Genomic DNA, 26958 nt, shown 5'->3' on the forward strand with positions numbered 1-26958 from the left:
CAAATAAGACTTGTCCATCCCACACGATTAGCTCACCAAAACTGTAAATGTTTCATGATATCTTTGACATCTTTGAGAAAGTACCGGGAAACAAACTCATCTTCTTCAGACACATCATTTAAACATCAGACTGAAAATTGCACTACATTACAGGATTTTAACCATGATTCCCAACTCATCAGACCAACCTGACTGACCATGGTTGACAATGATGTTTTTGCAATATGTTGATGAAAGCTTGTAGCACTGACCTAAGACCTGTTCAGGACGAGTCTGCAGGGTGTCCATGAAGTTGCTCATGGAATTCAGTTCCCTCCAGAGGCGCTCAAGCTGCAGAAATTCTGGGTCACTAAAAAGAAGCTCCTGAGCATCCGAATAGAAGCGAGCCAATCTGAGGAGCAAGTTCAATAACAGGTTACACACATTTAGTCTTGTTTCCCTGTAAATATATTCAGAGAGGAGAAGGCGCAGATTAACAGCATATATTGTATAGTCACATATGAATGCATCCACACAATGAGGCTTGGAAACAGTAAAACATCACCAGTAATCATCAATCAACAAATTCTTTTTGACCTCATTGCATAATTCTGCCCTTTCGTCTTAGATCTAATGTTTCCTAGGAATTCAACACCTCTTGCCTAAAATGATCTCCCACTACCAGCCCAGGGTGGTGCTCACATGGAGTTGTTGTAGTTGGACACCAGGCCAGGGGATTCACCGCGGGTGGGATACTGGAAACAAGGGTTGTTGGCATTACAGAAGATTCCCTGGATCCATGGCAAGACACCCGTGGAGGGCATGGCCTTGTTGGGGAAGTGGCCTGAGGTAAGGAGATGCTGTTGGCTTTCAGTGCTTAAACAAGTCATTAATCAACATTTATGAATAGGACTCCATAGACCACAGAGGATACTGTATTTCTGTCTCTGTGGATTGAAAAGCTAGTGGTATTTTCTAACAAAGAGTTCTTTGCTTACATTCATGTTGACGGTAGAGTGGGTTCACTCTTCTTAGCCACACTAGTCCCATGAACAGAATAACAGGCCACATGATCTCCATGAAGAAACGCACCTAGTTGGAAAGTTTAAATACACAACAGCAACTTTCTAAATGTGCATTTTATTCTAAATGGTGTTTGAAAGCAGTCATTTGTTTACCAGATGTTAACTGAAGTCTTTGGTGTATAAAAGTGTGCAAAAAAAGTAAACTTCCAGACAGTATACAAACTGGTGCAATAGGCCAACAATGCACCAGCACTATGTTCTTACTCAGGCGATAGTGAATGCTACTATACATTACAATCAATTTAATATTATATTAATGATTTCTTAGTATCTGGCCCATCAAATTATCAAAGTCTGCAACCCTGCAAATTTCATATTCAGTTGGATGCTTTAAAGATGATTAGTTACTTTATTTTTTGTTTAGTTACTGTATATATTGTGCAGACAGTAAAACCCTTTAATGCTATTTTTGTATTTTAAATATTTAAATAAAATGACTTGACTTGAATTAACAATATACCTTCAGAAAAAATTAGCTAATAACTCTACCTCAGAAATAAATCAGAAAATCTGATTTAGCTAACATGTTAGATACAAATAATCACATTAAGCTGTCAGGAAATGGCAGCAGTGGAGTAGTTCTTTTGCTGAGATATTTGACAATGTATTGTACAAATATAGATGACAGAAATATGGGTGCTATGACTCAGAATAATACGCCTTTAAAGTTGGTATCATCGGCATAAAATGACACTTAAAGGCATTTTGGCTACCAGCACCCCTCACAGGGATAAATGTAGTGTGTAAATGATAGATGAGAGGATTTTACCCTCTGCCTCCTGCGGATGGTCCAGTTCTTCCACAGCAGGAGTTTGACCTGTGTTCCTGCCCCCATGGCTCCTCCTTTTCACCCCTGCAGGGGCTGGCACCAGCCTACAAGCCTGTATTCAACCAGTCCACAGTACTCTTATCAACTACATAAAGCCACCGCATACTTGACAAAAACATTCATTAACTTTAAAAATAATTTGCATTTAATTTAGCAGATGAACAGCCATGTACATCACAGAGGCGTCCGTCCATTCATCCAGTGAGTGCCCTATGTGAAGGCTAGCAACAGCTCTGTAATGAGGTTAATGAGCTCAAGACACTTCACATGGTCAGCGTAACTATTATAAACCTTTCCACCATCTATAAACATGCTCTCAGTACTATTCATGGTTACTTCCACCAGCAAACAACTCTGAATATGGTCCATACCTGGTGTATGAAACAAAATTACCTTTACAACTACAGAACAATTTTAAGGCTACTATATGACTAATTATATATACTTAAGTCTAAATTTCAAAACATAGCTGTTGTCCAGTGTAACATATCACTTACCTCAGAAGAACACTTGCACTGAAGATTGATATCTAATGAATACAGCATAACACCACATATTCTACCGAGTGCTCCTTGGGGTTGCAAACACAGCTAGTTTCCAGACCTTGTGAATAGTTAAGCAGATTGATTTAATCTCCTTTCTCAGTGCTGGGAGACTGCTAACGCCTCTCATCCATTTGTAGAGGCCTTCATGACCTAACCACCTGGCCTCCGTTGCATATAATCCTACCACTGTTATAATCCTTCCTCTGTTAAGGAATAAATATGTAAATTTTAATTAAAAAGAACTAGAGTTCTCTAAAAATTCACAGGCCATCATACTGCTTAGTAAAAGCCAAAATCAGATTACTGTGTTAAATGGATCAAGCTTTTTGTCATAAACAAGAGATGAACATTGCATAACTTCTAGTAATCATAGGAATAAGTCTTCTTTGTTAAATTAAGTTGTTGCAGGTTTTTAAAAAAAATTGCAGGAAACAAGAAAACAGACCATCATGGTTGGAAGTTGTCAGATATATTTTAATAAGTTACAAAAGGGTGTTTGTTTTCATGTACCTGTTTTTTACATTGAACTCTTCAACATTCTGTCAACCGTGTAGATTACCATGAAAAACAGATACCATTTAAATAAATGATGCGCTTCCTATTACTTACAAAGAACCTGTAAGGTTTAGGTCATTAATAAAACTATTTCAGTTGTAAAAAGAAAAAAAAAACAGCTTTGGCTATCAAGAAATGTAAATGGTATATTAAAGTAAGAAAGATAATGCCATGATTGAATCCAATGGCATTTCTAAAAGCTTTTCAGATCAGTGTAAGTTGACACAATACATGTTCAACAGTATAAAAACAAGTGGATGTATACCCTTTGCAACTGGCGCTTCATAGCATTGCCGAATGCCAATACAGATACCCCGTACAGCATGTGACAAAAGTCATTACATTGCTTTATACACAAGTTATTAGCAAAATGATTAATTATAGCCTATGTGTAACAGTTTAAAACATTCTGACTCACAGTAAGTAGAAACACAACTCAGAAAAGATTTGTGGAAGAGTATTGATGTCAGATAAGTGCACCAAACTTTTTTTTTTTCATTGTTGTGGCTACATGCATTATTGTAACGATTCAAATATAGCTTTTTGGTATATAAACATACATAGATAGTGAGTCTGTAAGAACGTTATACAAAATATTCAAACAAAACGTAATTGCACAGTTTCAAAAAGAATTATAAATATTCCGACCTGGTGTCAGGGTGTACTGAGCAAGTGATTGGTAAATGAAATATTGGTGAATCGTGTTAAAAAATATACAGTATTTCAAGTGCATCCTGTTTGTCTTTTGAGGACCAAAGGTACATTAGTTCTCCACACAGTGCCCATAAATCATAGTACATCTAGTCATTTTCTTTGCAGAGTCAATGCAGATGTTTCTTATTCTTTCTCTAATAGAATATATGGCACATTCAAGCACCGTGTCTTTCATCTGTGATGGCCCAAGATGCTATGGGCATCAAGAGGATCACACAAAATGAGCCTCTCGGTGTTCTACCTCTTGGAGGCGTCTGGGCCTTAGTCTCTGGTACACTGGTTTGGCCTGGTTTGGGCCCAGTTCCTCAGGGCTAGGGCTGGGAGACTGAGACATGGCTGCCTGCTCAGCCTCAATGTCCTCCTCAAGAGGCTCATCTACAGACACCTCTATCTCAATCCCTAATTCCTCATCCTCATCCTCCTCCTCCTCCTCCTCCTCATCCTCCTCCTCCTCTTCTTCTTCCTCATCTTCTTCCTCAGCACTGTTGGCTAACACACAGTCCTGCAGCGCTTTGGTTTTGCTCCCTGATGGGGGCTTGTAGAAAGTTCCAGGGGGAGGCTGGAGAGTCCTGGGAGGCCTGAAAGCTGTTGTGACAGGGTTGTACTTTGTTACATTGTCCTCCCTTCTTAAAGTCCTGCTGGGTCGCACTGCGACAGTGTAAGGTCTGTTGGGGTAGATGGTGCTAATAGAGCTCCCGGAAGTTCCAAGGGAGAAGTTTGATGATACTGGTACAGAAGCTGATAAGTTGCTGGCATCCACTGCTGTGCTTTCTGTGGACGAACTGGATACGATTCTTACTGTTCTGGAAACAACATCATGGTGCTTGTACTGTTTGTCCCAAGTTCTGCGCAACGTCTGGGTGTCAATAAATGTACTCCGGTAATGTGTCCCTGCTCGCAATTTTGTTTTCTCACTTTCATCCACCTCTTCAATGGACTGGTTGCAACTGCCTCCTCTCCTGTCATCTTCGTCAATGCTGTTCCGGCTGTTATTCTCGTCCACTTGGCCTCGGTTGAGGACCCGCTCTGCTGGCATGCTAACCGGCCGCGAGGAGAGTTTGCTGCGAGGATGTCGAAGTTGCACCCTGGTGATGGTGATATGCTGAGAGCGACAGAGCCCTCGCTCACCAGGTTTTGGACCCTCAGGGACACTCGATGACAAAACCCCATTGAAGGCCTCTGAATCCACATCATCAACTTTAAATAAAGAGGGAAACAAGATATTAAACATAAACATATTGACAAGTAAAACAAGTGTGTACTTAAGAAACTGTCTCATATAATACCCAACAAAAAATACTGTATTTCTGGACTATGAATAACAGGGGGATGAATTATATTTCTTTGATTATCTGGCTTTGTAAAAATACTGACCAGGTTCATAGTCACTTCCATCGAGGCTTGGCGTGGTCTCCTGAACCTCCGCCAACAAATGGGAAGATGGAATTATGGAGGAATGCCTCTTATACACCTTAGAGCTCTGCTGTAATGGTAAGATGGAAAAGGACAGAAAACAAAGGATCAATGTACCACTTTATGTTCCATGAGAATTTCACAACTGTACGATATTAACAAAACAATCTATTTTTAGCATGAAAACAAGTAAAAGCACTGTGTTCAAGAGAGAATACGTCATTTTCTGTTATGCCTCTCGCCTTACCTCCTTAATGTCTCCCAGCGACTTAGAGTGCCTGCTCAGCTGCCGCTCCTTCTCCTGTTGGGTGAGGCGGGGGTGGGCATCGACCTCCGTGGGTGAAGTGCCACACAGGGGACTGAGTGGGGTGTCAAAGATCATCTGGTAGTGTCTGATGAGGAGCTCCACAATGAGTGCCTGATAGGGGTAATCCACCAGAGAGGAAAGGGACACTTCCGCATCCGCCTGTCTTGGCTTGATCAGTGTTGGGCCAAAGATGATACCCAGGTTGCTCGCTGTCATCTTATTCTCCTCTGATTGCTCTGTCACCCTAGAGAGGAAGGAAAAGGAGGAAAAGACTAATTAATACTAAAATGATCACTTGTGAACTGTTTAAAGTCATTTTTTCCTGTACTGAATGCTTCACTGCTTCACACAAATAAGATTCACATTCCTACTTGTAAAAAGACAAGCCACACAAATCAATTACACACTGAGCAGTAGCAGTAGTGCCTACCGGTGCAGATGCTCTATGAGGAACTGCAGTGTCTTGTAATGAGCAGGTGGCAGCTGCCTCAGCAGATCCTTGATCTTGAAGAGGACCCGGTTGAGTTCCACACTGACCTGGGCTGGGGTCACTGGAGTGGGACTGAGCCGAAAGGCCTCCAGTTCCTCCAGGATGATGCTCTGGCTTTCCTTGGCCAAGCCGATGAAGTCATTATAGTAGCGGAACAGGATGAGAGGCTCTGGAAGCTGCAAAGGAAAGTGTGGAGGGAAAAAAAGAGTAAGTAAAACAAATGAAACAAAGAAGCTGATAATAAACAGAGAACCAAAATATGTAAGTAAATAGACAAGTGGGACAGAATTAGAAATGAGATAAGCAATTATGGGATAAGAGGTGGGAGATATGTACCAAAAATAAACAAAGACAAACAAATACAACTACTGTGGTTTTGTTCCCGTAAAACACACTTTTAACCATGTCCTGTCCTTGTTTGGGTTTTTGCTGGCTTTGTACAGGTGCCTAAACACTGTAAGTTGTCTTCCTATGTTGTTAAAGATAAACCTTCAACAGCAGCCTACCTGTCTCAGGTAGAGTTTGAGTACGTTGCTGATGTCATGGGGGTAAAGCTCAGAGAGCTCCACCAGGTCCTTGCCATTCTCAAACGCTTGGCACAACTTCTCTACCCGTGACTTGGCACCGTTCACACGGTAGATCCCCTTCACAGCACAAAAACAAAATGCATTCAACACAGGAAAATTAGATGCATTTCCAGGATTACTATGGTGAATGAGGGTAAGCACAGGACAGCTGCAGGATTATTAAAAGGATACACCAAAAAAACATAAAAAAAATAAAAATATTTACAGCAAATGCATGCAAAATTATTTGGTTTTAAAAAAGGAACCTTATTAGCATTTATTTTCTATCAAACATCCATCTGGTAGAAGTAATTAAACTCTAGTGATCTAGCAATAATAATTTTATGGTTAAAATGCTGAACATCTATCATATTTGACTGAAAATACCTTGATGTTGAGCGCTCTGTTCTCTATTTCCGATGTACACTTCCGTATGATGAAGGGGATGCTGTCCTGGCTGTTCTTAGCTGCCTGCGTAAAGTCGATGCCAAAGAGGTGCAGCCTCCCCTGGAGCTTCTTATGGCCACACTGGATGGCCAGGGTTTCCAGACACTTCTTATGGCAGGCTAACGAACACTGCACACAAGTTGACACAACCAGTATCTCAGTTATTAGGTTCAACATTTTTCAACACACAGCTGAAAGACAGGGATTAAATTGAAACTGTGTTTTCCCTGTTGGACATTTTGAGTGTTATGGTAGCAGAAGCAAAAGGATAAATCCAGGATAAACCTTACATACCATAATGTGACACAACCAATCAGAGCAATAGAAAAAAACAACATAAACATAAAGTAACATACAGTTGAGGAATTGCAGCAAAACATGTGATCCTACAAACACACACTTACTTGGACTATGTAAGTAAGTAATACTACTATATAAGAGAGGAAAATATCCCATGACCCCATTCAAATCTCTTGTTAGAGCTGCATGTTTTTAAGAGCCACAGTAACAAATGTAACACACATAAAGTTTTAATAGACTATTTAATACTGAAACTTAATTCATTCAAGGCTTTCAGATTATTAAGGGACCCATGGACACGGCTGTTTCTACATCTCTCCTACTAAACCCATTCAAACCATTAAATCCAGCTGGTTCAAGCTTTTTACAGCTTGGGCACAAAAATATGCACTCACAAAAGAAGCTTTTTTGTTAACTACCCCTTGAATTGACACAAAAAAGCCAACAAATAAAGCTTCACCTCTTGTAACCCCTTGAACCAAATCCAGGGAATGATTCCAACACACTGCGGAGTTGCATTCTTGTGTCAGTTGCTTGTCAATGCATCTACCAGCTTACATAACCAATTTTTAAAAATGTTTCCATGAAACATTTTTTATTGTTTTGTTCTGTGTACAGTATCTAATAAATATGGAAAGAAACTGGATCTAAAATAAACAGCGGGGGGGCACAGGGGTGATGGAAGGGACTCCTCAGAAGTTGAACAAAAGGTCCTCAGTTTCCACTGCCCACTCCCCCGACTGAGACCAGTTGGTGGATTTGGTCTCTGAGGGGAGCTTGTGGCCAGTTTCAACTTTTCCCTTTATTCAAATATTTTGATGAGGGGAGAGGTGGTGTCTCGCTTTTGTTTTTGTTTGATTTCTGCTCACCATGAGTGATAAAGAAGCTGTTGTGAAACTTTGGCAATGTTCATCTTGGAACTTGTAATGCTCTAAATGCTGTGGGCACACTGCTTTCACTAAAGCTCCAAATAGAGGGTTATGGTTGGGTTGCATTTTCATTCTATTAGATCTAAAAAAAAAAAGATGATATAAAAGAAAAGAAACCAAGGTTACCTCCTCGCACTCTGCTCCATGAAACACCACGAGGCCATCGCATTCTCGACACTTTGAGGGCGCTCGAAGTTTCCTCAACTTGTGGGTTTGAGCAGCCTTGGACATCTGTGTGTTTCTAAAGGGACCTGGAGAGCTGGCTGTCTCTATTACCATCTCACTTAAACCTGCAGAATAGAAAAAGAGAAAGAAGTTAAAATTAAGTATGAATAAGAAAGTACTCTAAATGAACTTCCTGGGAGACAAATGCTGGAAAAACTATGCACGGTAAATAAATGGGTACTTCAAGAACTAACAGGTCAGATAATGTACAGTATATACAGAGCATGAGGCACAAATGGTTACAAAAGCGTGGTGTAAAATATGTAACTCACCATTATCAGAGGGCGAGGGAGGCTCTCTCTCATCTAGGTCATCAGCAGACGACATGGTGCCGGTGGAGGGGGTTCTGGGTAATCTCCTCTTGAAGTCTCCTGAACAGTAAGGAAGCACACACCAGTAAGTCCACATCTCCACAATCACACCAAGCCAACTCTTGTCAATTCTCTTTTTTTCAGTCTCCTGTGGTCTACATGGAGTGATGGAATGAGAAGTACTGAGCCCTGGACTCAGAATTTAATGCGCCAAATGAAAAGGTGTGGTCCACTTCATGTTGCTGATAATTCAATTCACAGTAGGGGTTTGTAGGTGATTCACACCTCTATTGAATGATCAATGATTTCCAATAGGCTCCATTTTCATTTTCTGATGAGCCCATTTAAGGAGGCTCATCAGGAAAACACTCTGGACGATGGGTGAAGGGTTGGGTGTGGGGGCTGCTAGTACAACTGGAATTAACATCATCTCTATTTCCACTATTTTGATATATTGCTAATAGTGCACTGACAACCTACAATCTTCCACCAGGCAGAGACAGACACTGTTCACTAAAAAATGTGACACATGGTAGATGATAAATTCTTATACTGAAACTTGTGACAAGTAAATATTCAATAGTATGTGTATTGTACCCCTTTAGGCTGCAACAGATCTGTTGTCATTGTCATATTGTAATCAGTGAAAGGGGACACATGGTGCAGTTTGAAGTGTCATGTTTAAAAGATCACCTGATAACGAGGATGCATTTCAAAAGGTCTTAAGCTACATTTACTGACATGCAGACACAATGAAATTCCCCTCTGTAAACATTCAGAGGAGGCTTCCATACCCTGATTTAGGACTTCTAAGCACATCTATACAGGAACATTACACTGTGACACATATGCTGTAGCACAGCAACAGAGGAAACACTGGAAAAAAAAACCTCCACCGAAGCAAAACACTGTATGTGCTTGTGTACATTGTAGACTAACACAGTTGCATAATGCTCAACAAAGAGTCACCACTGTCAGTGGTTGCTAAGCGCCTTGATTCTCAGATAACATGGCAACAACGTTGGATGAACTTCAGGTTCACTGGAAAAAAAAATTTAAAGGCCCAGGGGGCTCTTAAGACAATCAGCCCTGAGGAATGTGCTTCCTGTCTATCATCTATAACAGATGGTTGTTTTATCAATGACATCAGACTGATACACCTGAAATGCAGAGCTAGGTGTGTAACAAATGGAGGAAACCAGGTGGTTTGGCTTTCTCAGCTAGGCGGCAAACATAAAGTCTTTACAGGAAGTCAACTTTTTTGGTTTTTTCCATGATAGCACACATGTGACAGCTTGCAAAGACTTATGCAGAAGTACAGTTGTTACATAACTATCCTGTTATTTAGCTATTAAGTAATAAACATGAACACCCATTGATTCATGATTTTAACGGAGCCTATGACAACATAGTGAATTAAAAGTTTTATGAATAAAAATAATCTGGACACTTTATGACTTTTTATCAATTAATAAGAAACCTGACCATTTAGACAATATGAAAAACTATTAGCATATTCATTCGAGAGATACTTTACAAACACAGTCTGTGTTTTTTTGTCATGTGTTATTCATTGAAAATCCTTTGTTTTGTTAAGAAAGCTAAATTTGAAAGCTCAACAAACTCTCTCTTAGATAACAAACTCTTGTCCCCACCTGGGCTTGCAGTGGGTGAGTCCATTGACCGAGACTCACTGCTCCCTCCAGCACTTTCAGAGTCACTGCACATCCCTCCACCCTGGCTGGCCGAGGCCCAGGGACGAAACGGGCCCTGAATCCGAAGAGCTGGACAAAAAACAAAAGACAACATCCATATAATATCAATGACACTGAAATCTCTGTTTCCAACGGGAGTTTAATTAAAGTCATAGATTACTAAATGACGCTTGAAATTAATACAGTCATAATTGAACTTGTTTTCAGTGGCTATGAATGTGCATATCTCTGTGTTTAATGATCCTATCATCTGACTACAGGCACTGCAGGGCTATCTAAAGATTTCCTATTTCATCTAAGGGTTGAATCTCTGAAACGACACACACATACACACACACAAAACACACAACCAACCTGCAAGAGTATAATGGCCAATTAACACTCATTAACATTTAGTATTGTTTTCCTATAGAGCTCACTACTGCTATGTAATCACCTGAATGGGACTAGAAGTTGTGAGCCCATTAGCCACTCTTGCACTTATTAGCCCGATGCTGAATGTAAGGATCTGGCTGGATCCAACTTGCATACATAGCTACAGTCTAAAGCTTCTGTTAACTTATCCCACTTTCGCTACATATCTTGCCATTTTCGCTTATATCTGGCTATTCTGAATTTTGATGTACTAAGACTAGTGGCAATGCAGAAGGTCATATCTCTGTTCCACAGTAAAATTTACCCTCCAAGATTGGTAAACAGGGCAGAATGATAGCTCTTCAAAGTAGCCTTTGCTTTTGGATTCAGGATGGCCAGACTGACACCAACACCTGATGTTCACAGCAGATGATTTCAGTAACTTGTCAGAGTCAGTATCATGCTTGACTGTGTTTGGCCATTTCGTTGACTGAGACATTTCAACAGGTCAAAGAATAGCAATAGCTTATGGGCTAAATGAAAACCTTTGTACCTTGGATGTCAATGCTACTGTTGGAGCGCCTTTCTGCAATCTTGGCATGTTGGGCATTGATGGGACTGTCCACGTCATCCGTACCCAGGAGGTCAGAGGTCACGGATGCCTGTGACAGATTACTGTGGGATGAGTGGCTGCCACTTAGTGAGCGCTTGGAGAGAGGCATTCTGGGGAGGGAAATTACAGAAAATATGAAAATAATGACATTTGTTGGTACTGAACTCAAAGTACCATAGAGGCACCTGAGGTTTGAGCAACATCTGTTTTTAAAGGTTAAAACACAGATAGCAAAGCTGTTTTGGACATTTGTTAAATATCTTTAAATCTGTAACATTTCCAAGATGAAAAGCATTTTAAAATTCTCCAGAATTGTACTGTGAGCAGGTTAGTAAGTCCCAATCCAACAGCAATAAATTTCATTTTGGCAGGATGAGGGAGGTTTTCTGCAAGTTTCCAGGGATGACATCATTGATTCTGTTGAATAAAATCATATCCTAAAAATCTAGTGTGATGTCGATACTCAATTTCAGACTTTTAGTAAAAAGATAATAACTGGGCAGTTTGATCAAACCTCAGAAAACTACAGTAGACACCATGAGTGAGTTTTTGTGAAGGAGTATCATAATATAATTCAGTCAAGTTCATTTTGTTACATCTTCTTCTATCCATAGACTCTTGATTCAGATAAGGAAAAACTCCACACTATAAAAAAACTTTAAAAGCACAAATCTTCTATTCAATCTAATTTATACCTGATTTGTGGAATGATAAACTAAATTGAAATTTAACAGTATTCACATTTAAGATGAGCAATAATAGTCAGAATCTTGTCTAACCTTCACACAACTTTAAATTTAGGTGAATATCTGTAATTCCTACAATGCGCTGCAGTATTTGCATTTCAATCAGATCCCTAAATAATCATGAAATCATGAGATCAGCCCCACCTTACTATCAAAGTGAGCACTTAATCTGGGTTTAACGATGATTAACAGATTTAGACAGACTTGCAAGTACGAGCCAATAAAACCAAATCTAACCCGAGTACCCTACTGGATCTCAAAACATACAGTATGTAGGTCAGCCGTCTATATTTAAACATATGTGTGTCTATGTTACATTTCCTCTCTCCCAAGCTGAATTCTTTTGATCAGAGAGATCAGAGTTGGGGGGTGGGGAGTAGAGGGAGAAAACGAAGTGAGAACAAAGCACTCTCTTATTTCCATGTCTGGTGTGTGTGTGTGTGTGTGTGTGTGTGTGTGTGTGTGTGTGTGACCACAAACCTGTGTCAACAAAACTCACTCAAAAGGAAACTAACTTTTTTCAACCAAAGCTTTGGTTGAAAACATTGAAAAAGACATGGATACTAAAAATTGCACAAATCTACAACAGAATGACAGCCATGTTTTTAATCGATAGTTAGAAACAATGTGCGTTTAGTCTAAAAGTTACTGAAAAGGTCACTTTTAAAAAAAGTTTAGTGAAATTGATGATAAGCCCCAGCTCCTCTCTCCTGTGACTGCAGTCTTTTCCGCAGGAAGCTCTGACTAACCCAATTGTTTTGCACTTACCAAAACAAGCTCCCTCACTCACTCGACCACCCCACCTTTCACCAATATAGCACCACAGAGTATTAGACTGTAGTTACTCCATTTCATAGTATTTACAACCACTTGTTTATTCTTATTCAACATTCATATTCCCACAGAATCCTATGATCCAAGCTTTAAGTGTTGATATAGAAATTATGGTATAACTGTCTACATTGTACATGTGGAGAGACTGAAACCTCGCATTAGAATATTAATTTCTTTACATTTAAATTGTGATTGATAATTTCAAATTAATTAAACTATACTGAAACTATAGTAAACAGACTTTGCTTGGCACTGTGAACCCCTCCCAGGGCCCCCTGTGCAGCTGTCTTGGAAAAATAACTCTGTCATTTCCTTGATAAGATCTGAGAATGTAAACATAAACACTGATAATTAAGGAGGTTGACCTAGTTAAATCTGGTTAAATCCCCTTAATGTTAAGCACCAGACTTTGGTGATATTCCAGTAAGGTTCATGAGCTGTGGATTTACAGTAAGAAACCAGCTGTATGATACGGGTTGTGTTTGATTAGCGCATGTTGCCTTACTGGGCACATGCCTTTATTTTTCAGATTTTTCATAAAGATAAGGATGTTCATAAATTCTTTATCAAGTATCAGTTTTCTTTTGAGCCCTACTTGTGACTATTTAAAACATCCATGTTCTCAATTTTTTTTTTTTTTTTTTTGTCAGTAGTGGAAAAACACCATGTTTTAGTTGACTATTGGTCTAATGGGTGTCTTTAGAGATAGCGTCATGTAGTGGCAGTGTGTCAATGTCTCACCCTGTATTTGGTGAAACAGCTGAATCAAACGAGTGGGACTCCAGGCGAGGTCCATCGGTGGGCAAACTCCTGACAAAGTCGATATATCGCTGGCCCGGCTCATAAAGCTTGGCATTTTCACACAGACTCTGGTGGTTGACGGGGAGAGATACAACCTGGGCCTGCTGTAGCTGGAACCAATTGACTGTCACCTGAAACAAGAAAAAACAAAATTATTCTATTGCGCTGTCTCCACACATTTCACTGTAAGATTACAGCGACAGTCTTCAATAGTAGGAAGCAGACCATCTCCACTCCAGCACTAATCAACTAAGTAAGATACTGGAGGCATTAGTTCTACATGAGAAAGGTGAGTCAATAGCCAAGAACTATAAGCTAGTGCCTCCACATCAGTCTGTCCAAGATGTAGAACTTAATTTAATTTGGTCTAAACTTCAAATAAAAATTTACAGCACAAAAAAACTGAACTTACAGCCTTGAGGGTGAGGTCGCACTGGGAGACCATCTCTCGCAGCTGAGTGATGATCTCACTCTTGGTGTTGACCAGATCGACTCTCTTCTCGCTGACATCAATCTGACAAGCTTTGCAGTGCTCCCTGGCCTCCTCAGCCTGCCAACAGAAGAAGATCATTCATTATACTTCTCAATCCTGATTGTTTCGATCACGATGGTTATATGATGGAAGTTTAGTTTCAACTGTTTAAGTTCCAACAATCACCAGTTCAAAGGAATAAAGTGTGAGTGATGGGAGAGGCTAACAGAGTCACAGAAGAACAGGAGGACAACATCAAAACAAAACAAAAAAATACTTTCATTTGTCTTTCCTCAGTTTTCTATGTTGTTTTATTTGTCGTTCAATAAATGTAATGTAAATTAAAAATGACAAAACAACAAATAAGCAGAATAAAAAAATGGGGAAAAGCCTATAAGATGGGTTCATGGCCCATAGGAATCTACATTGTACCACAATAAAAAGAGCCACAGGCCCAACAGAGGAGGTGCTGTACCTTCTGCAGGGCCTCCTCCTCCAGCCTGCGTCTCTTCTCTAGTTGTTTAACCGCCGCTGCTCCCCCTCCTCCTCCAATCTGCTCCTCCTCCAGGCGGCTGGTGGACACCTTGGCCTTTTCATACTCCTCCTGCCGCTGAGCCTGCAGCAGCCGAGCCTTCCTCAGAGCACTGTCCGCCTCATGCTGGAGATAAACGCATATTAGGTTCATATACAGGCAGACAGACATAAACATAATACCACACATACTGTACATATGTGCAAAAACGTAGAAACTGTATAAAAAAATGTCAAAACAACACAGGTGTATGATTTTCTGTATATGAGGTACTTTCAACTCACCATTTTCTTTTGCTCTCTCTGCCACTGTTCCTTGACCTCTTTTCGTAGTTTGTCCAGCTCATTCTTTCTAGCCAGGAGAGGCTGGAAAGAAAAACATAACATACACATACACACACCGACACACACAGTCAGTAAGTCCTGTTGTTATCAATATACTATTATCAACCCAAACAAAATTCAGAAAAGCATCACTTGGTTTGTTGGATTACCTGCGTGAATTTGTTGCTTTGGAGTACTGCTGCAGTGTGAAGTACCAGCTGGCTGTATTCAATGTCATTTTTGAAAGCAGTCATGTAGATCTCTCGGAAAGGCATGAATTCCTTGAAGGAGGAGGAGAAAGTCTTAATGTCAACCTCCAACAGCTAAGATGTGATAGCAAAATTATAATGACAGTGCAAATCAAATTAGTTGCAACTGTCTGCACAAAATCTACCTGTTGACTTGCAAGCGTCTTGGCAGATTCTGCCATTTTGGCGTAACTCTTTGCGCACTCGATATCTGCAAATGGACCACACATACAATTAACAACATATAGAGAGACGTTCATACAGTGCTCTATGGCTTTACAGGCCTGGAAATTTTCAGTATTTTATGTAGAAGTATTTGCATTGTGCTGAAGAACCTTTAATGTTACATTAACGGTTATATCTTTCCTAAATACAAGGCTAACAGATAACCATTTAAGCATTGTCTGATTAAATTATATGCAGTGTTGAGTCATGAGACAAATCTATAAAATTCAATCAGTAAATAAAGCATTACCCACAGTGGATGTGTTAAACAAACAAGATGTCTGTTTACCTGAGAACACATGTACTGTACAACTTGACTGAGTGCTTTGTGTCACTGTGTTGACTGGCTGAGTGACTAAGTATTAGACCGAAACCATTCATTAACCAGTGTGCTGAACAAAAGTTCTCACACTGCATACTCAACCTTGAGCCTGAATAAGACTGTATTGTTTTAAGTCCGGCTCAGGTGACTAAATAAAAGGTCTAAGGAAATTGGCCCAATTATTTCCCACATTTGTGCCCTAGCTAAGACATAATGTGTAGAGTATAGCTATCAAAGACATAAGATTTAAACTAATTCAAGAAATGTTCAGCCACAATGTGCTGCCTTGAGCTATATTTAAGACCAAATGAACCAAAAAAGCTGGAGAAATATTTCCCAATAAACAAAGCTAATGAAAACTGAAACTATGAAGGAAATATGAATATGAACAATACTTCTAGTAGGTTTATCCTACATCAGCTTGAAAGTGGGCCTTTGCGTAGGTATAATGTAATAAAAAGTAAAACTGACAGCTGCCAGTCTGATTTCATGGTGTATTTTTATGTGAAGTCTGCTTATTAGTAGTAAGTAGTATGTAAGTAGTAAGTATCAGTCAATATCATATCACCATCATCAATATCATTATTTTAATTTATCATGACAAAGAAAACCTTGAATTACTTTAAAGTAGTATTTAAGACGTTGCTTTTTAAGACCCACAATTTGCATGTCATGTACATGAAAACATCTTTTAAAGATACCTTGACAGGACTAGCTAGTCTTTAGTATGACTCAAGTAGTTAAGCGCTTAAGTTAAATACAGGGTCCATGATGTTAACATATGACAGCAGTGTGACAGGTGCTACTTAACTGCTGCCTCACAACATGTCAGAAATACTCCACGCCACGGCTCCTAACTCTGCCCTAACTCACCCATATTGAGACGCTTCTCCACCCATGCCAGCAGCTCTTTGGTGTACTTTGACCAGGCCTTGGCATAGAGCAACGCCGACTCCACCCCACTGTCCTGCCGCTGCAGCGTCCTGTCCACCTCTTCAACCCGAACCGGTGGAGACGGCCCTGTGACAATCACAGAAATCCCACAAGGGAGGTTGTAAAAGATGGGTTTAACCATGACCGCCATGACATCCAACACACCTCTCACCACTACTGGACATACTACAAATGTGTAAAGCAACATCTGTGATTGTGAGTCAGCATGAAAAGCCCACATTGACCTTGGGTGAGCTTGATATGGGCTAATACCATTTGAAGGTAAGTAATGCTGACAGGAAACCTACTGCTGCATGGATTAATAAGTGTTCATCAAGATTTGAGAGCTAGCAGTGCTCTTACCCCAAATAACCCCACAAACACTGCTCTGACCCAGCACAAACAAACCTCATAACCCAGACCAATAAAGCAGCAACAATAGCCCAGTTTAAGCTTTATGAATAAGCTTGTTTCCGACAAATTTACCAGGATTAGTTTCTCCCCACACTTTCACAGAGCAGCACCAGAGCACAGTAGCTGTGCTCTGGTGGTGTTATAGAGATCTGTCTTACCTGGCGGATCATCTTTCTCGGGACCGGATCCTCCAGATTCCACTGAGAGGTTCTCAAAAGACTGAAAAACAGACAGATGAAAAAAAAAAAATCAACAATAGGGAGGATGAATTTCCTACTCAAGGCACGGTACGCTCTGCTAACATGCTTCAAACAAGACTTATCAGAACCTCAACTTCCTCTGTAGACCAGTTATAAAACCGGAGGCCATTTCGGGAAAGTGCGTCAAGCTGCAAAGCACTTGCTTAACCCCTCTGAGCTCTGAACTCTGCTGGGTAATTTCTCATATATTTTGCTTGACAATTCAGGGGCAGTAGGCCATATCCTGGTGTTCATGTGACAGTGAATGACCTAACAGTAAAAGGTATGTATAACAACTGCCAATTTGATACCTCACTTGTGCTGAATAAATTAGACCATTCATTCATGGGGGATTGATAGAGCAACAGAATATATATATTGCACTTGTCTTACCCTGCTTCTCTTAGTTAGGGGGAGCCCCAACACTGATCCATTCTCTACATCTCCCATAAGGAAGTCAGACACTCTGAAGTAAAAGAGAAACAAAAAACAACCAACTGGGTTGAGAAAGAGTGAAACTGATCAGAGAAGAGAGAACATGTGCAGAGGTTTATTTAAAACAATTTAGATAACTCAAGTCATCATACTTACACATTGCCAAACGTGAACGCCAATGTGTCAATAGCAGTGTAGATCTCCCCAAAAAGCTTCTGTTTGTTCTCTTCGTTCACCTCCTTAAAGTTCACTCCTGTCAAATGGTTATGAGTCAAGTTGAGTCAAGTTTTGGTAGCAAACCTAAACCCTGCATACTGAAGATATCCTGCACTGGCACCACTGATCCTACTGTGTTAAAGGCAGGAATTCCATTGTATGATTCATCATCCTCTGCATGATGTATGGAGCCACTGAAAATTTCTTTTGAGTCATGCAGTACTCCTCAAATCCCATGAGAGCTTGGGAACAGTTCACTTCATATCCAACAAGATTCAACTAGTTTAAAATGGAAACAGGGTAGTTAAGTCCCTCAGAGGCATCCAAAAACAACTTTGTACCTTAAATCAGAAAAGATAAGCAAGCGGTGTATATATTTGGCTGTAATCTGGAAAGGCAGTAGTTTCCTGCTGTAAGTCTAAACACAGTGATGATTGAGGACAGAATAGGGGAAAAAACACCAGTGTAAATACAGCTGTAATCAGTCTTCACAATAAACTTCCTGTCCTGACTGAGCAGAGAGAAAATAAACTAGGAAAGAGATGCTCAGAAAATAAGACCAAACACCAAGCAATAAATCAGTGATGTCACAGACCATTCTGCTGCCTCCATGATTTCCTCAGTCTTTCCTTTCCACTGGAACAATGGCAATTTCTAGAGTTCAAAGACTCAAGCTAAGAAGACATTTTAAATAGAAAACCTACTGTCTTCACTTGTTTTCTTTTCTTCGAGCTTTATCCAGTGACATTTATGGATGAAAAACAAGTGGGAATGAGCCCCAAAACGTTACAGATTACAGTTGTGGCTTAACCAAAGCCAGGCCCTGGAAAGTTTAAAAGCAACCATCTACCAATGGCTACCAAATACTAAAATGCTTCCTAAGTAGCTACTGAATCCAGGTTTTTTGGAAAGAGTTCTCCATATGGGAAAATTACCCACCTCAAAACAAGCTTTTCTTCAGCATTTCTCCTGTCCAATAGAATGACTTGTAACCACTACTTTGGTGGGGGATTGAGACACGATTTTTCTGTCCAAACACCTTAAACTTGCCACAGGACAAGTTACGTTTCTTTAGGGGGTCCAGTAATATGTTCTTCTATCCAGCAAAAGGAGCAATTGAAAAAGAAATAAATCCATCGCAAAAATTGTCTTCCCCGACTCAGACAGAGGAAATTTTAAGGTTCTGCCAGAATGTTGAAAAAAAAAAAAAAAGGATTTTGACGTGGCCCAATGTCCATGGGGCCCCGGGAGCCTCTGTCAGCCCAGAACAGCTAGCTACTACCATTCAAAGCACGCCACTCTCTTGTGCTGTTACATCTCCTCCTCTTCTGTCCAACCCCTACCCCCAACAGGACATCCTGAGGCTTGCTGGAATACAATGCCAGTGCTCGCTCAGGCCCCAACCAGTGGTCCAAACGTGGAAGTTACATCATCGGGGAAAAATGGTATTGTTTCACTGGAAAAGCACAACACTCTCGAAACCCTCATCAGCTGCAAAGTCCTACGCAGAATTCAGGGATGGGAGGAACTTTTCTTCAAATAAAGACTAATACAAAGGCATAGCAAGGCATGCGAGTGGATATTCAGCATCACATATGGTAGATGGAAGAAGTGACAAAACGCTATGAGCAACTATTTCATTTAAACACTTGTACATGTGTGATGAAGTAAAGATACAATACAAACTCCACTGGAAAATATAAAATTCACTCATCTTTACAGTCATACAGTACAGTTTTAGTCTTTTTTCAAACAGGAAAATTCAGAACAAATCAACCTACTGGTCAAATGACACACCTCCATAAATATTAGCATAAGAGGAATTAACATCTTTATAATGTGTAACCTCAACAGCTTTGTGCTTTGGTCGTGAAAAATATTGGTATAAGTGTACAGCTGTTATCACCTTGTTACTGTGAGGGGGTCAACATGTGAGCAATTCTGGCCACCTAGTGGCAGAAAAGCAGTTATAGCATGCTGCCCTGCACATATTTATGAAAAGACTACAATAAATACTAAACCTCTTACATTGCTATTCATCACAGGCAACACTGGTGTACTTAAATCAGTCACTATTAATAAGAGATTCTAAAGAAGTGTTCCATCCATCAATGCAATTGCATTAATAGCCTGAATTAAAAGGCTTCTATAGAACAACTATTGAGCTGTCAAGGCTTCCTTATTGAAAAACATCCTTCTCTGGCTGTCTCTGTTGTGCATTAACATGTTTGAATACCACACAAATAGTCAAGTAACTGCATGAAAGACAGAACTTGTATGCACCTAATAATTGTTTATGGCACACATGCATGCACACACCCAAGTGTGTGTGGACTCATTCCAAATATTTCAGTGAAGGTAAGCTACATTCATATGTAGAGCAACTTCAGGCTTTGTTCGGTCCACCATGTCACCATTCCTTACTAAGTGAAGGCTTTTCAAAAAGCTATGCCCCCCTTTGCAATGCAAATTGAGACAAGGTATACTCAGGGGATTCTTGTGTGGTGGCCAAGTTAAGAATTGACCTGCATGCCAGATCATAATCTCAGAGAATAGGAGATTGAATAGGATTCCTCAGTCTAGTTCCCTCTGGACTGGCAGACAAAGCACAAAGGATACCCCGCTTCTCCCTGCCTCTTGAATCAGGTATCTGACTCCCAAATATTATTTTCTTACTCTCTGTATGGGGTTTGAAACACACGCTGTTGCATTCTAAGCACATGAATGACTTCTGAAGAGCTGCATTGCTTTGAAGCTATAAGAAAACTCCTCAGAAACATTCCCTGGGAAGTTCTTTCAACTGTTTTTAAGACTTGGAAAGACAGTGTGAGAGAAAGGACATAGTAATAGTGAGCATCCAGGAGAGAAGATTGCCAAGGGAGAAGGGGGGATTAGATAAGCAGAGACAGAAAACAGACCAAAGGAAGAGTGGAGGAGTGGCTGGTGTTTTACAGGAAAGCTGTGAGTTATGTGTGTGTATGTGTTGGTCATCACAACTCACCTTTGACCGTGGCAATGACAGTTCCAGCTGTACTGAGGATGTCCACTGAGTTGAGGCTCTGGTGTTTGTTGATGATGGCCTTCAGGACACGCAGCAGCTCCCCAAGACGCTCGTGGACCGCCTGATGGAGGCAGTCCTGGTGTTCTGCAAAGTTAAAACGACACTTTTATTGTGACAAATACTATAATGTATACTAAACTTCCCTCATGATGCTTTGATTCCTTGATTTTACTTGTCACTTGCTTAGTTTACTGTCAGTATACTAAGCAATACATTGAATCTACTTTGCAATAAGCATGGTGTGCCTAGATTGCATAGTAGGAGTCTCTTGGTTAGGTGTATGAACTACATATATATACTGCAGGTAGCCTCCTTCACAATGTGATATTAGATAGTTTTAGTGGAGCCTCATGGTTTTGAGTTATTAATAATTAGGCCACGTCCCTCAATATCACTAATTATGGATGTGGTTTATGGTTTAGACTTGCAATATGACAAACAACTTTTAGAAAAGGCAATTAAACCATTTTTTAAAATGTATTAATTTACTTAAATCATAATGTTATATTGGGATTTTGGAAAGTTTTTTTTACCATTTCAGTTTTTTTTTTTTACCAGTCAACCATTTAACATTACAGTATTGGTAAAGGCTGTAAAAACATCAAACATCCTGTAAACCAAGTGACTACTGGATAGGAAAATACTGTCTGCAGTATTTTCAACTGTATACTATTAAATACTGTATCTCACCCTTCATTTTCACATCAAGCAGTGAGATCTCATTCACAGCCTTTACATTATGCATTAGCCTTGTTAACCTTTGACCAATAAGATGATAAGAGATCGGTGTCATTCCAGTGTTCCTCTGTCACAATGATGACAAGTCATGGTGCAAACTAGCCATGTTGCTATTAAAAAAAACTATGTAGAGGCTAGAAAATGACAAGTTCGTAATGTGCTACCATGGTGTGAATTGTGTCTGCAGTCTGAAAAAATGCTCTGATTATGGAACTTGCTGCATTTCCAGACTGAGGCTTGTTAACGATTTATCATGTGCTGTAAATCCTGAGCAGATTAGACCTAGAACCCAGCTATTTAAAAATCCCCCTGCTTCAAAATGACTGGCGCAACCTCATTGGTAACAGGATTACTACATGACATTCCAGCTTTGTTGGTCTAAAGGGTGACCATGGCAGTCATGTCAGAGTACTGCCATCGATTCACAGCAGTTCTGGTCAACACTAAAGCAGTCAATGGTCTGTCTAGGCAACTGGACTGTAAAGCAGAGATGACAGAGGGTTTGCACACAACTTAGCAAACCTACATAGGGAACTAAAATGATGCTAACCTGACAGCCAAGTGCATAAATAAACATGACCCACTGCGCCCTTTTTGCAATTAGCTGTTAACTAGTCAGTTAACCAAAGAGAACCTGGTTTCTAAGGTGTTTGGCCCTGTGTACGAGATGTGACTTCACTAAAAGCGAGTCACCACCATTTACAAAGATTAAAAAAAGCACTTTGCTATCAAGTAATCTTAATTATGAGCTCTTGACATGGTTGAGGAATGAGTTCACGAATAAGAAACTGTAAATAAGTACATGAACTCAGGTTAAGGTGTTTTACTACTTATTGGAAATGTACTGAGCACTACAGGATAGAGTGACAGTTTTGACTCAGCTAGAGTGGGTGGCTTTCCCAAAAATGACTGATATAAGGGAGAAACTGGGAGGCAGAGGGAGACATAATTCTGTCCCTTCTCCCCTCTCTCACACAAATACAAAACACACACACACACACACACACACACATAATTGGCATTGTAACCAATATATGCTCCAGTCCTAGGCTGTAATCATACTAAATAACAAAGGAGGCGGTTTGGCAGGTTGATTGCTTGTCATGTTTGCAACCATGTTTGCAACGTGATCATCTCGCTCACGTGTATAAATGACTTAATTTTAATGCTTGTCTCTTCGTCAGATCTCCTTACAACTTCCCAGTAAAATAAAAAAACAAATACACACACACCCAAACACACACAGAATGGATTGGGGCCGTCAAAGCCACATTTTGTGCTGACGATCACCCCTGGATTACCCCTTCATGGAGAGGGGGATCAGAAAGACTTTAGCTGTCTCCCATTTTTTCTTTTATTCGTTAGCCCTCTTTTTTGGAGTGGGACAAATAGTGCCGCCAGCGGGGCTAATAATGCTGGGTCTGTATGGCCGCCATGACAATGCTAGCTGAGGCCTGACCCGGAAATCCAGCCAACTGACTAGTAGGTGACAAGTTCACATGGACTAACAGGTCACAACATCACAACAAAAACCAAACAACCAGTAAGAAGCATTGAAAATAAGACAAAGAAGACAAAACATGCTAGGGAGGAGCACACTTGTGTTCTCTGTATGTTTCTGTATGTCTTTCTTATAGGACTCTGGCAGCTCCTGTTTTAACCCTCAATAAATGAGAAATGACAGTCATAATGTGCCAAAAGGACCATATATAATGTCACTTTACTGACAACTTCAATTCAGCCAATCAGCACAGTCAACAAATGGCCACTTAACATACACCAAAAGACCTGTGGTGATTGGGAAGGACTGGAAAATAACACTGCAAGGAGGTCAAGAGGTGATTTCAAGTGAACAATTACTTCCAAAATATCCAATAGGACATGAGCAAATAAACTCAGCAAACCGATTGTGTAAAAACACAAAGTGAGCTACTTATACTGTTGCCAACATTATTACATAAGACAAGCAGAAATCCAAGACTGTTCCACGACAACATTAACTACTCCATGCCAACATGCCCTGTTGCTTCTAGCTGGCCAAAAGCTTCTCCACAGGACCTGGAGAGTCTTATCCCTCTCCATAGCAACCATTTTCATCCATCTTCATCAGATGTCACGCACAGCTCCTTACTGCACAGAAAACCTGGTGGTTTTTGATGACAACAGCCTCTTCTCCTTTTGTTTTAGCTGCCCAACTCCCCACGAGGCAGGAAAAGGGCCAGTGGTGTGCTTCTGGCACAACTACACATCAAACTGAGACTTAATACTCCCATACAATTAATGCACACCGACGTGCAGTGAAAGTCATTTGCTTTGTTGGGAGCCTGGATTATTTGTCATTTTGAAAAATTACTAAAATGAGTAAAAGAAAGAAATGGTGCTAAGTGATTTTGTGGTGGTATGACATCTTACAGTACTCTTGTATTCAATTCCCTTCACAAACCTTTGAATAGTTTTTCCCCCTTTCTACTGGCTCTATATAAACAAGTAGATTCTTGAATGGAAGTCTGCTTTAAAAAAAAAGATTTTGGAGTTAATGCAAAAAATAAATAAAAAATAAATACATTAAAAAACATTAGAAAAAATCTCTAGTAAAATGTAAAAAACAATTTTCATTCATTTTTGCTTTACAGTTAACAGAACTGTCTTCCCAAAGACCTTATCTCTCACAACCTTACATGGGGACCCCAACCCACAATGATTTGATAAGGGTCACAGTTCACAACAAGCTGCTTCAACCCTTAAGCCCTTAATTGGTCTTGGTCAGTTTAGATCCCATTTATGGACATTATCCTCTGAATGACAAAATACACACAATGGCCTAAATCATCCCCACACAGGCTATACACCCCATTCAATGACCGGGTAACTGAATCCCGAGTCCTAGAGGCATCAAGCTTGGGCAAGCTAGAGGTTTATTATGGACTATCCTAAACCATGAATGCCCATGAGACAGAGGGTCTTCCTTTGCAAAGCTCCATGGGCTTCAATCTTCAATGGCAGTTGTGTGGCCTATTGGACCATCCTAAATGGAGGCTAATTAGCAAGACATTATAGTTGCGTCCACCAGCCCAGCAGGACGCAGGATAATGTACAGAGACTGATTATTTAACCCCACAACTGCCATTCTGGGCGAGACAAGAGAAGAGGACTCGTTCCCACCGGGGAGGGCCTGGTAAAGGAACATCAGACTAGTACATTTTGTTTCAGATTGTCATTTTTAAGACGGGAAGGAAAGTCTGGAGAGGAAAATTCTGTGGAAAAAAAGTTGCAACGACAGAAGAAGAAGATGTTTCAACTTGCAAATATTTGTTCAAGGAAAAAAACAAACAAGCTGCTGGGAAGATCATTCTGTTTTCCCCAGGGAAGACCACAGAATTTTGAGTGAGGACTTGTTTGAGTGCCGATAACTCACTATTGTCCCTGGGGCCGCTAGCAAACAGTGGGACAGGTCGCCTCATGGGCCTGCCACATGAAGCATTTATGGAACAATAAATCACAACGGCAGCTTTTCACTTTTCACAGGAGAGAAGGATTGGAGTATTTGTGTGTGTCTTTGTCCATGTGTGATGGTTAGGGGTGGGAGGATTGTAAGGAGTGATAGGGGAGGAGTTTTGGTGGGTATGGGAGGAAGAAAAAAAGAGGAAGGGGGTTGTGTGTTATTTGGGGTAGTACTCTCCCTTGGGATTTGTCCCAAATTTACCCCTGCACCCCACATCTCTGCTTCAGCGGGGGTTATGAGAGAAGGAGAGAGTGAGAGACATTCCTGGGCATAATAAGCCCTGGTGAATGAAGGCTACAGGGGGATCAGACTCTGATCCTGATGAGAAGGAGGCCGCGGATCAGGAGCTGCTCACAGGCTGCCAGCAACACATTGCCAGGTTTTTACTTCATTAGCGTCATGGAAACCCAACATTCCAGCCTCTTGTTTGGGAGCGGGGACGGGAGTTGCAGGAGCGAGGGGTGGAGGGGGATCCATAATGAAAACATTGTTGGATCATTCACCATCGAGATGACACCTCAATACCAAAACATTCTGCCTCTCATGTCACGTACCTACAAAAACATAAGGCCATGGACTCCCATTTGACAATATTTTGCCCCCAAGGACCTAATATAGAAAGATCATCACTACTGTTGATTTAATATTGAATTGCTTACTCTCCACGCTGTATGTTGGGAGGCAAATCATGGTGGGCATGACACCTGCAGTCATAATATTGTCTTGCTGTTATGAATAAGTATTCCTCAATTTGTGATGTTCTCCTACACCCCTTAGCCCCAGATCACTATTTTGCGTTTAGGAGAAATTATTTCCATGGTACCCCACCCCACCAAGTCCCTACTCAAGTCTAATGTTAACCTGCAGGGTTGATGCCATGGTCAAGTTTGGCTATTAGCGTACCTGTAACCTTCCAGTTACAGGTGTGTTATGGCAGGTTACAGGTCCTGTAACCTGCCATAACACACAGCAAAATAGTGTTGCATTCATTGATGTCATCCAAAACATGTTCGAACAGATTCAGTGAGAGCTTGTTCTATTTCGTCTTGTAATACGTGCAATACCCAAAAGTTGTGCAAGGCAAATGTTATCAGGGACAGACAAGGAATGTTCAGACTCTCCTCCTAACCAAAGAGAATTTATGTTTATCTACATTTAAAACTTGTACGTGCAACTGGGGTTTTTTTGCATTAAGTATAATAGTTTAATAGTTGTTTCAGTTTGGTTGCACTCAAGGTAAGAACAAAATAAAGAAGGGGGTAGGTGTTTGTGGAGAGTCAATATATTTAAGATGCAAAGGTCAATTTATGTGAAAAGGTTTGTGATACTTAACATTTGATTTGATGCTTTTTCTTGACGTGTAGCATAAGGGAACTCTCACTTTTGGGACTTAGCATCAATGGCATGACTTTTTGAAGCACAAAACTTCCACTAGGGCCTGACACAATATGACTTGGCAACATTCCTTTCGCTGTGACCCTAGCTATGCTCAGTCATGCATTGCAAATCATGGGAGCAATGTATTATTTATGCTTCACAA

General features: G+C 40.4%; 2 protein-coding genes across 4 annotated transcripts in view; both read right to left on the reverse strand.

The window, feature by feature from the left end:
• abca4a (ATP-binding cassette, sub-family A (ABC1), member 4a) overlaps positions 1-2492 on the reverse strand; it is a 34119-nt gene extending 31627 nt beyond the window's left edge. The window contains exons 1-5 of the mRNA XM_044339720.1: positions 2391-2492; positions 1834-1945; positions 978-1071; positions 682-823; positions 252-391 (exon numbers count right to left, since the gene is read on the reverse strand). Coding sequence (XP_044195655.1) covers positions 252-391; positions 682-823; positions 978-1071; positions 1834-1899 — 442 coding nt within the window. The 5' untranslated portion in view covers positions 1900-1945; positions 2391-2492. The remainder of the gene's footprint in view (positions 1-251; positions 392-681; positions 824-977; positions 1072-1833; positions 1946-2390) is intronic.
• A 474-nt stretch (positions 2493-2966) lies between these two features.
• arhgap29a (Rho GTPase activating protein 29a) overlaps positions 2967-26958 on the reverse strand; it is a 35408-nt gene continuing 11416 nt past the window's right edge. Inside the window, exons 3-23 of one of the 3 annotated variants that reach the window (XM_044339604.1) lie at positions 21119-21262; positions 18058-18154; positions 17860-17932; positions 17386-17446; positions 16754-16900; positions 15480-15544; positions 15256-15366; positions 15047-15127; positions 14706-14888; positions 14171-14308; positions 13699-13889; positions 11318-11487; positions 10351-10479; positions 8657-8755; positions 8286-8449; positions 6871-7059; positions 6424-6561; positions 5858-6093; positions 5368-5671; positions 5082-5187; positions 2967-4904 (exon numbers count right to left, since the gene is read on the reverse strand). In XM_044339604.1, coding sequence (XP_044195539.1) covers positions 3919-4904; positions 5082-5187; positions 5368-5671; positions 5858-6093; positions 6424-6561; positions 6871-7059; positions 8286-8449; positions 8657-8755; positions 10351-10479; positions 11318-11487; positions 13699-13889; positions 14171-14308; positions 14706-14888; positions 15047-15127; positions 15256-15366; positions 15480-15544; positions 16754-16900; positions 17386-17446; positions 17860-17932; positions 18058-18154; positions 21119-21262 — 3812 coding nt within the window. In that variant the 3' untranslated portion in view covers positions 2967-3918. Of the gene's footprint in view, positions 4905-5081; positions 5191-5367; positions 5672-5857; positions 6094-6423; positions 6562-6870; positions 7060-8285; positions 8450-8656; positions 8756-10350; positions 10480-11317; positions 11488-13698; positions 13890-14170; positions 14309-14705; positions 14889-15046; positions 15128-15255; positions 15367-15479; positions 15545-16753; positions 16901-17385; positions 17447-17859; positions 17933-18057; positions 18155-19056; positions 19753-21118; positions 21263-26958 lie in introns of those variants that run through there. The other 2 variants (XM_044339603.1, XM_044339605.1) reach the window with 2 other exon arrangements.

The sequence above is a fragment of the Thunnus albacares genome, chromosome 21 (assembly GCF_914725855.1).
Source record: "Thunnus albacares chromosome 21, fThuAlb1.1, whole genome shotgun sequence".
NCBI lineage: Eukaryota > Metazoa > Chordata > Actinopteri > Scombriformes > Scombridae > Thunnus > Thunnus albacares.